Here is a 10,400-nt window from a genome sequence, read left to right as displayed (position 1 = left end):
GTCCCAAAGGCGCGGCTTCCTTCGGGATTTAATTCAGGCCAATAATGTTTTATTGAGCGCCTATTGTGAATCGGGCACTGAGCGCTAAGCCTGGGAGAAACAGGTGAATGTAACTGGGGAAAAGTCATTCCCAGTGGCGTCTAGGGCAGCCTTTGACCTGGTTCCAGCAGGTGGGTTGTCTGTTCCTAGTCTGTGCATTTCTGAAGACCCCAGGGTGAAGGGCTGCAAGGATTAAGCTCTCCCAGAATATCTCCAGAATGCAGATCCCTTGGCTGTCAGGTCACTTTCTCCCTTCCTCTCAGCTGTTCTCCCCACCATATAAGGAGAGGCAGCTGCTGGGGGCGTCCCTAGGATCTAAAGATAGCGGCCCTTGCCCAGAACTCTAAATGCCACCCTGGAGCGGGAGCCGCAATGGCACGGTGAGTGTTTCCAGCTCCGGTGCTCCCCCTGGCCCTTTTCCCTGGACAGTCCCTGCTCCAGGTCTTCTCCTGGGCGCTCCAGGTTCTGTGAGGCTCTATGGGAACCCCAGACCCCTGGTCTCTGTAACTGTGGGGTGAGGGGAGGTATGACCTGTATGTTCTCCCTGACGCCCTACTTCCCTAGTCTTGCACTTTATATTCTTCTCAGGTTCACATTCACCACACCCACCCACTCCCGTCTTTCCCTTCCCTCCCCGCCCCCACCTTATTTAGGTCCACTTTGAAAAAACTGTGGCATCCCCGGGCACGATGCCACGTGCCTGTAGTCCCAGCCACTCTGGAGGCTGAGGTGGGAGGATCGCTTGAGCCCAGGAATTCTGGGCTGTAGAGCACTATGCTGATCCATCGGGTGTCCGCACTAAGTTCAGCATCAATATGGTGACCTCCCCGGAGCGGGGGACCACCAGGTTGCCTAAGGAGGGGTGAACCGGCCCAGGTTGGAAACGGAACAGGTCAAAACTCCCGTGCTGATCATTAGTGGGATCGCACCTGTGAATAGCCACTGCCCTCCAGCCTGGGCAACATAGCAAGACCCCATCTCTTAAAAAATAGTTAAATTTAATTTTTAAAAAAGAAAAAACTGTGGTATCAAACGTTCCTGGGTAGTCTCCTCCCTCCATCTTTCCCAAATGCCCTCAGTCTTCCCTCTCCACCTCAACGTCTTTTCAGGCAGCATGCCCGGACCCTGTGGTACGACAGGCCCAAGTATGTATTCATGGAGTTTTGTGTTGAGGACAGCACGGATGTCCACGTGCTTATTGAGGATCACCGCATTGTGTTCAGGTAGTGGCCCTCCCCTCTGAGGGCCTGCCTTCCCGGGAACCTCCCTCTTCTCCTGATGCCCCCACACAGAGTATTCTGCATCTTCTCAGCTTCATTATCTCCTCAGCTGCAAGAATGCCGATGGAATGGAATTGTACAATGAGATTGAGCTCTATGCCAAAGTGAACTCCAAGGTAAGGGTGAGAAGGGACAGTACGGTCTGGATGGAAACTGAGCTGCCCAGGAAAACTGGAGATTAATACTAAACCTCAGACCCTAAGAATGAGGCTCTTTATCTGGCAGGACTCCCAGGATAAGCGCTCTTCCCGCTCTATTACCTGCTTTGTGAGGAAATGGAAGGAAAAGGTGGCCTGGCCCCGGCTTACCAAGGAGGATATCAAGGTGGGTGTGGAAAGTGGCCTGCTCCTTCTCTCTGTACCCAGGTTAGAGCCAGGATTGGCCTTTTCTTCTTGCCTTCTTTCCAGCCAACATTCAGTCATTCACCAAGTCTTGCCTAAATGTTTTTTATTTTTTTCTGACTGTATTAGTCTCTCTTATTTTTTTTTTTTTTTTTTGAGACAGAGTTTCGCTCTTGTTACCCAGGCTGGAGTGCAATGGCGCGATCTCGGCTCACCGCAACCTCCGCCTCCTGGGCTCAGGCAATTCTCCTGTCTCGGCCTCCTGAGTAGCTGGGATTACAGGCACGCGCCACCATGCCCAGCTAATTTTTTGTATTTTTAGTAGAGACGGGGTTTCACTATGTTGACCAGGATGGTCTCGATCTCTTGACCTCGTGATCCACCCGCATCGGCCTCCCAAAGTGCTGGGATTACAGGCTTGAGCCACCGCGCCCGGCCTTAGTCTCTCTTATTTTTATTTATATTCATTCATTTATTTATTTTTTGAGTTGGAGTTTCACTCTTGTTGCCCAAGCTGGAGTGCAATGGCGTGATCTCAGCTCATTGCAACCTCCACCTCCCTGGTTCAAGCAATTCTCCTGCCTCAGCTTCCCGAGTAGCTGGGATTACAGGCATGTGCCACCACACCTGGTTAATTTTGTATTTTTAGTAGAGACGGGGTTTCTCCATGTTGGTCAGGCTGGTCTTGAACTCCTGACCTTAGGTGATCCACCAGCCTTGGCCTCCCAAGGTGCTGGGATTATGGGCATTAGCCACTGAACCTGACTTATTTTTTTACTTTAAATTCTGGGATACATGTGCAGAATGTGCAGGTTCAGGTTTGTTACATAGGTATACATGTGCCACAGTGGTTTGCTGCATTTATCAACCTGTCACCTAGGTTTTAACCCCTGCATATATTAGCTATTTGTCCTGGGTCTCTTTTTATTCTCTTGGTAATCTCTCCCAGTTAACTGCTTCCATTGTAGGCGCTTAAATGGGTAAGACTTCATTTCAGACGTTGGCGCTGCTATGAACGTGGTCTTTCCCTTTACTGGAACTCACAATCAAAACCTTTGATTCTTGGTTGTTTTTGAGATGAAGTCTCACTACTGTGGCACAGGCCGGAGTGCAGTGGTGAGATCTCGGCTCACTGCAACCTCCACCTCTCAGGCTGAAGCAATTCTCCTTCCTCAGTCTCCCGAATAGTGTATCACCACACCCAGCTAATTTTTGTATTTTTAGTAGAGATGGGGTTTCGCCATGTTGGCCAGGCTGGTCTTGAACTCCTGACCTCAGGTGATCCATCCACCTCAGCCTCCCAAAGTGTTAGGATTACAGGCGTGAGCCACCACACCTGGGCTATTCTTGCTTTGTTGTTGTTGTTGTTGTTGTTTTGAGACAGAGTCTCGCTCTGTTGCCCAGGCTACAGTGCAGTGGCGTGATCTCGGCTCACTGCAACCTCCGCCTCCTGGGTTCTGGCGATTCTCTTGCATCAGACTCCCGAGTAGGTGGGATTACAGGTGTGTGCCGCCACACCCAGCTGATTTTTGCATTTTTAGTAGAGACAGGGTTTCACCATATTGGCCAGGCTGGTCTTGAACTCCTGACCTCATGATCCACCGACCTCTGCCTCCCAAAGCGCTGGGATTACAAGCATGAACCACCATGCCTGGCCCCTGATTCTTGTTTTTTTTATATCGCAGTCCCAGAAGTAGTTTCCGCTATAGAAGTTGATTGATGAGTCTTATTTTTTCTTTCTTATTTATTTATTTTAAGATGGGGTTTCACCATATTGGTTAGGCTGGTTTCAAACTCCTGACCTCAGGTGATCCGCCTGCCTCAGCCTCCCAAAGTCCTGGGATTACAGGCGTGTATTTATTTTTTTAATTTTAATTTTTTTTTAGGTGGAGTCTTGCTCTATCACCAGGCTGGAGTGCAGTGGTGGGATCCTGGCTCACTGAAACTTCTGTTTTCCAGTTTCAAGCAATTCTCCTGTCTCAGCCTCCCAAGTAGTTGGGATTACAGGCACGCACCACCATGCCTGGATAATTTTTGTATTTTTAGTAGAGATGGGGTTTCACCATGTTGGCCCAGATGGTCTTGATCCTTGACCCCATGATCTGCCCACCTCGGCCTCCCAAAGTGCTGGGATTACAGGCATGAACCACTGTGCCCGGCCTGATGAGTTTTATTCTTTCTTCTGTTTTTTGAGACTGAGTGTCTCTCTTGTTGCTCAGGCTGGAGTGCAATGCCGCAATCTCAGCTCACTGTAGCCTCCACCTCCCAGGTTCAAGTGGTTCTCCTGATTCTCCAGGTTCAAGTGGTTCTCAGCCTCCCAAATACTTGGGATTACAGGTGCCCACCACCACGCCCAGCTAATTTTTTGTATTTTTAGTAGAGACAGGGTTTCGCCATGTTGCCCAGGCTGGTTTCAAACTTCAGACTTCAAGTGATCTTCCTGCCTCAGCCTCCCAGAGTGCTGGGATTACAGGCATGGGCTATTGTATACAGCCCTTTTGAATCCTATTTTTTCTCATAGTGGCTTACAACCAGGATTTACTGACCTCCTAAATATTATTGAATTCACTACTTAATTTCTTCCTTGTTCAAGCCTTATCCATCATAGGGTGAGAAGTTTGTTGCATATTTTCAGCCCCATTTTCAATGCATCCTCTGCATTGTCCCCAGCATGGTCTGTGTAAAACACACATTTGACCCTGACACTCTCCCACACAAGGCCCACCAATGGCTCCTTCCATAAAGGTTGAAAACTGACTGCCTGATGGCTGGATCTGGCTCTCAGATTTTTTTTTTTTTTTTTTTTTTTTGAGACGGAGTTTCGCTCTTGTTACCCAGGCTGGAATGCAATGGCGCGATCTCGGCTCACCGCAACCTCCGCCTCCTGGGTTCAGGCAATTCTCCTGCCTCAGCCTCCTGAGTAGCTGAGATTACAGGCACGTGCCACCATGCCCAGCTAATTTTTTGTATTTTTAGTAGAGACGGGGTTTCACCATGTTGACCAGGATGGTCTCGATCTCTCGACCTCGTGATCCACCCGCCTCGGCCTCCCAAAGTGCTGGGATTACAGGCTTGAGCCACCGCGCCCGGCCTGTTTTTTTTTTTTTTGAGACGGAATTTCACTCTTGTTACCCAGGCTGGAGTGCAATGGCGCGATCTCAGCTCACTGCAACCTCTGCCTCCTGGGTTCAGGCAATTCTCCTGCCTCAGCCTCCTGAGTAGCTGGGATTACAGGCACGCACCACCATGCCCAGCTAATTTTTTGTATTTTTAGTAGAGACAGGGTTTCACCATGTTGACCAGGATGGTCTCGATCTCTTGACCTTGTGATCCGCCCACCTCGGCCTCCCAAAGTGCTGGGATTACAGGCTTGAGCCACCGTGCCCAGCCCCCCCCCTTTTTTTTTTTTTTGTGGCAGAGCCTAGCTCTATTGCCCAGGCTGGAGTGCAATGGTACAATCTCAGCTCACTGCAACTTCTACCTGCAGAGTTCAAGCTATTCTCCTGCCTCAGCCTCCCAAGCAGCTAGGATTACAGGCATGCGCCACCATGCCCAGCTAATTTTGTGGGGTTTTTTTTTGTTTTTTTTTTTGAGACGGAGTTTCACTCATGTTATTCAGGCTGGAGTGCAATGGCATTCTGCTAATTTTTTGTATTTTTAGTAGAGACAGGGTTTCACCATGTTGACCAGGATGGTCTTGATCTCTTGACCTCGTGATTCACCCGCCTCGGCCTCCCAAAGTGCTGGGATTACAGGCTTGAGCCACCGCGCCTGGCCTAATTTTGTATTTTTAGTAGAGAGAGAGATTTACCATGTTGGCCAGTCTGGTCTCGAACTCCTGACCTCAGATGATCCACCTGCCTTGGCCTCCCAAAGTGCTGGGATGACAGATGTGAGCTGCCATGCCCAGCCACAGCTTGTCTGTCTTGTTGGTTGACTCCTATGTTGCTTTATGATACAGTTATCTTTCCAGATGTGTTGTCACAGTCAATCTGCTCCTGGAAGGTAGACCTTTTTTTTTTTTTTTTTTGAGATGGAGTCTTGCTCTGTTGCCCAGGCTGGAGTGCAGTGGCACAATCTTGGCTCACTGCAACCTCTGCCTTCCCTGGTTCAACAGATTCTCATGCCTCAGCCCTCCGAGTAGCTGGGACTACAGGCACCCGCCACTAGGCCCTGCTAATTTTTGTATTTTTAGTAGAGATGGGGTTTCACCATATTGGCCAGGCTGGTCTTGACTCCTGACCTCATTATCTGCCTGCCTCAGCCTCCCAAAGTGCTGGGATTACAGGCATGAGCTACCGCTCCTGGCAGGAGGGTAGGACTTCTGAGATTTTCAGACCCTATGATGCCTAGCATTGTGTGGAGATTAGCAGGTTCCTGGTAAATCTTTGTGGGTGATGATGATAACATGGCAGCCTAGAGGGGGCTGGTCAAAGGGGTGCAGTTGAGAGGACTATGCACCTACTGACCCTCTTTTTCCCATGCATGCTGGCATGCATATGCCCACACTCTCCCACACTCTCCTGCTCCTGCTCTCCTGGCCTGTGACTCTTGGTGCTTCTTCTTGCAGCCAGTGTGGCTGTCTGTGGACTTTGATAACTGGAGAGACTGGGAAGGGGATGAAGAGGTGGAGCTGGCTCATGTGGAACATTATGCAGAGGTGAGAGAGAGACAGCACGTGCTGTGTTCTGCACATTTGCTCATTCTTTGTGTTTCTCTGCACACACGTCTCCGCACACATGTCACTGGGGCCAGGCAGAGATATGCAAGCTCTCTAGGCAGGTTACTAATTGATGCTGATATTCTTTATGTATTTCGTGCAATGTTTATTTAATAGGGATGAGAGGAAAGAATATTATTGAAATTATATACGTAGATCCACTTACTTTTCACAGTGTACAGCCTATGTTTTTTTTTGAGACAGAGTCTTGCTCTGTTGCCCAGGCTGGAGTGAGGTGGCGTGACCAATCTCAGCTCACTGCAACCTCTCCCTCCTGGGTTCAAGTGATTCTCCTGCCTCAGCCTCCCAAGCAGCTGGGACTACAGGCATGTGCCACCATGCCAGGCTAATTTTTTGTATTTTCAGTAGAAACAGTGTTTCACCGTGTTAGCCAGGATGGTTTCAATCTCCTGACCTTGTGATCCGCCTGCCTTGGCCTCCCAAAGTGCTGGGATTACAGGCCTGAGCCAATGTGCCCAGCCTAGAACCTCTATTCTGAAGACGTTTGACAAAACCTTTTCTACTTTTCTGTAATTCTTGTTCTCCTGTTTTCTCTGTCTCTCTCTCTCTCTCTCTCTCTGTTTCTCTCTCTCTCTCTTTGTGTGTGTGTGTGTGTGTGTGGTTTTTTTTTCAGAGACAAAGTTTCACGCTTGTCGCCCAGGCTGGAGTGCAATTGTATGATCTCAGCTCACTGCAACCTCCACCTCCGGGTTCAAGTGATTCTCCTGACTCAGCCTCCCGAGTAGCTGGGATTACAGGCACCCACCACCACGTCTGGCTACTTTTTTTTTTTGAGACAGAGTTTTGCTCTTGTGGCCCAGGCTAGAGTGCAATGAAGCGATCTCGGCTCATTGCCACCTCTGCCTCCTGGGTTTTAAGCAATTCTCCTGCCTCAGCCTCCTGAGTAGCTGGGATTACAGCCATGCACCACTATGCCTGGCTAATTTTTTGTATTTTTGGTAGAGATGGGGTTTCTCCATGTTGGTCATGCTGGTCTCGAACTCCCGAACTTAGGTGATCTGCCTGCCTCAGCCTTCCAAAGTGCTGGGATTACAGGCATGAGCTACCACTCCTGGCCGATTCTTTTTTTTTTTTTTTTTTTTTGAGATGGAGTTTCGCTCTTGTTACCCAGGCTGGAGTGCAATGGCACGATCTCGGCTCACCGCAACCTCCGCCTCCTGGGTTCAGGCAATTCTCCTGCCTCAGCCTCCTGAGTAGCTGGGATTATAGGCACACGCCACCATGCCCAGCTAATTTTTTGTATTTTTATTAGAGATGGGGTTTCACCATGTTGACCAGGTTGGTCTCGATCTCTCGACCTTGTGATCCACCCACCTTGGCCTCCCAAAGTGCTGGGATTACAGGCTTGAGCCACCGCGCCCGGCCTCCTGGCCGATTCTTAATTTTTTTTTTTTTTTTTTTTTTTTTTTTGTGAGATGGAGTTTTGCTCTGTTGCCCAGGCTGGAGTGCAGTGGCATGATCTCAACTCACTGCAACCTCTGCCTCCCAGGTTCAAGTGATTCTCCTGCCTCAGACTCCTGAGTAGCTGGGATTACAGGCACGTGCCACTATGCCTGGTTAATTTTTTGTATTTTAGTAGAGAACAGTTTCTACATGTTGGTCAGGCTGGTCTCAAACACCTGATCTCAGGTGATCTGCCCGCATTGGCCTCCCAAAGTGTTGGGATTACAGGCATGAGCCATTGTGCCTGGCCTTTGCATGTGGTTTTCTTTTTGAGACAGAGTCTTGCTCTGTCTCCTAAGCTAGAGTGCAGTGACTCACTGCAACTTCCACCTCCCAGGTTCAAGCGATTCTTATGCCTCAGCCACCCAAGTAGCTGGGATTACATGCCACCCCTATGGCTAATTTTTTTGTATTTTTGGTAGAGATGGGGTTTCATCATATTGGCCAGGCTAGTCTTGAACTCCTGGCCTCAAGTAATCTGTCTGTCTCAGCTTCCGAAGTGCTGAGATCATGTGAGCCACCACACCCGGCCTGTGCGGGTGTGTGTGTATGCGTTTCTTGAACCAGACAATTTCATGGGAAGTTAAAACTAGCAGTATAAAAATTCATATTATAAATCATTGGCTCCCAATAAATCACACCCTGTCATTATATTATTAGGTTTCAGTTATAAAAACACTAAATTCCAATCTGGATTTGTAAGGAGGATGCTCTGTGTGTGTTTACATTTTCTTTTAAAAAGGGGATCAATTTACTTTTCTCAAATTAATTTTTAAAGTGATGTTTTAAAGATGGGAGCAATTGCCTAACCGGTTCTGGCTGGGACCATTCTTCTATGGCCCATCAATGTGCAGATTGCTCTTCCCTCACTCCCTTCTCTCTTATGATTATTTTCTCTTCCCACTAGCTTTTGAAGAAGGTCAGCACCAAGAGACCTCCACCTGCCATGGATGACCTGGATGTAAGTACAGCCTTCCCCTCAACCCTTCAGTTTCTTTGTAGCCTTTAAAAATAACCTACTAGAAAGCTCCTATCCCAGTTCCTAGCACAGAGTAGTTCTCAGTGCATGTTAACCAAATTTGAATTTGATCAAAGAGGGCTAATTTTTTTTTTTTTTTGGTGGGCAGGGGGAGGAGTTTCACTTTTTCACCTAGGCTAGAGTGCAGTGGTGTGATCTTGGCTCACTGCAACCTCTGCCTCCCCAGTTAAAGCGATTCTCCTGCCTCAGCCTCTTGAGTAGCTGGGATTACATGCACCTGCCACCATGCCTGGCTAATTTTATATTTTTAGTAGAGACAGGGTTTTGCCATGTTGGCCAGGCTGGTCTCTAACTCTTGACCTCAGGTGATCCACCCACCTCAGCCTTTCAAAGTGTTAGGATTACAGGCGTGAGCCACTGCGCCCAGCCCAAGAGGGCTAATATTCTTCTCCAGGCTTTAGAAAACCCTAGCAAGACCCTCCTGCTTTCCATCTCCCCCTCCGTTTCTCCATCCTAGAGCAGACCTGGCCCTGCCAAGTGTCTTTAGAACTGTAATGAATAATAGCATTAATTAAAATTCTAAAGCTAGGCCCAGTGTGGTGGCTCATGCCTGTAATACCAGCACTTTGGGAGACTGAGGCAGGTGGATTGCTTGTGTTCAGCAGTTCAAGACCAGCCTGGGCAACAGGCCAAAACCCTGTCTCTACCAAAAATACAAAAATTAGCCAGGCGTGGTAGCCTATAATCCCAGCTACTCAAGAGGCTGAGATGGCAGGATGGCTTGAGACTGTGAGGCACAGGTTGCAGTGAGCTGAGATCATGCCACTGCACTGCAGCCTGGGTGATGAAGCAAGACCCTGTCTCAAAACCACAACCACAACAACAGACAACAAAAATCCCGAAACAATGATGTATGACAAAGTAGCATTTTTTTTTACTTATTGTCCAAAGTAAGTTAAAAGCTTTCCATATTGGTCCCCTAAATTGGGTGGTTTAGGAAATCACAAAAAGAAACTAGGCGAGCAGGAGGGAGGGAGCAGTATTTGTGAACACAATGTTCCTGCTTTGCAGTCTACACATGCTTTGTCTTTTTTTTTTTTTTTTTTTTCCCTAGGATGATTCTGACAGTGCAGATGCAACAAGTAATTAACCTTCTGTGATGGCAAAGCTGGAAGATGCCTGTGGCTATCTTCCAGTTGTTCTGGAAAGCTAGCGGCCTAGGCCTTTATCAGCGCTTTGGCTGTGCACCAAGTTCCTCCAGGATCTCTGAACTTTCCTAGAAGCTCTTCATTAAGGTTCTTCCTTCATGCTTGTCTTCCTCCTAGGTGCTTGACTGTGGCTCCAAATCGGGTAGGGTCAGGGAGGAGTAGACTCATAGGGCTTTTGATTTCTTACTGATTGGTTTCTAACCTCTCTATTTAGGCCACTTGATTATTTGAGTACATGTGTATGTGTTGAAACAAAAGCTAAAGAAGAAGCATGCAGATTACAGAAATCTCTAGTTTGTGCGCATATGGGGCAAAGCAAACAGCCAAAGAAGAAAGAGAGATTATATAATAAATCTCTAGGAACTGTTC

General features: G+C 48.2%; 1 protein-coding gene across 3 annotated transcripts; it reads left to right on the top strand.

Annotated features, from left to right (window-relative positions):
- The first annotated feature begins 46 nt into the window (after window positions 1-46).
- Window positions 47-10,400, top strand: PTGES3L (prostaglandin E synthase 3 like). Of its 3 annotated transcripts, none has more exons than XM_074389133.1 (7): window positions 47-103; window positions 1,149-1,262; window positions 1,369-1,435; window positions 1,545-1,643; window positions 6,231-6,320; window positions 8,752-8,805; window positions 9,938-10,400. In XM_074389133.1, exons 2-7 carry the CDS (start codon window positions 1,195-1,197, stop codon window positions 9,971-9,973), a joined length of 414 nt encoding a protein of 137 aa, XP_074245234.1. In that variant the 5' UTR covers window positions 47-103; window positions 1,149-1,194; the 3' UTR covers window positions 9,974-10,400. The 3 variants fall into 3 exon arrangements, with proteins under 3 accessions (XP_074245234.1, XP_074245233.1, XP_039331926.1); XM_074389132.1 differs by having other exon boundaries at window positions 85-170; XM_039475992.2 differs by lacking the exon at window positions 47-103 and adding an exon at window positions 267-419.

This window comes from Saimiri boliviensis, chromosome 17 (genome assembly GCF_048565385.1).
Source record: "Saimiri boliviensis isolate mSaiBol1 chromosome 17, mSaiBol1.pri, whole genome shotgun sequence".
Taxonomy (NCBI): Eukaryota; Metazoa; Chordata; class Mammalia; order Primates; family Cebidae; genus Saimiri; species Saimiri boliviensis.
The sequence above is the reverse complement of the archived record's forward strand: the minus strand, read 5'-3'. Positions and strand labels throughout refer to the sequence as shown.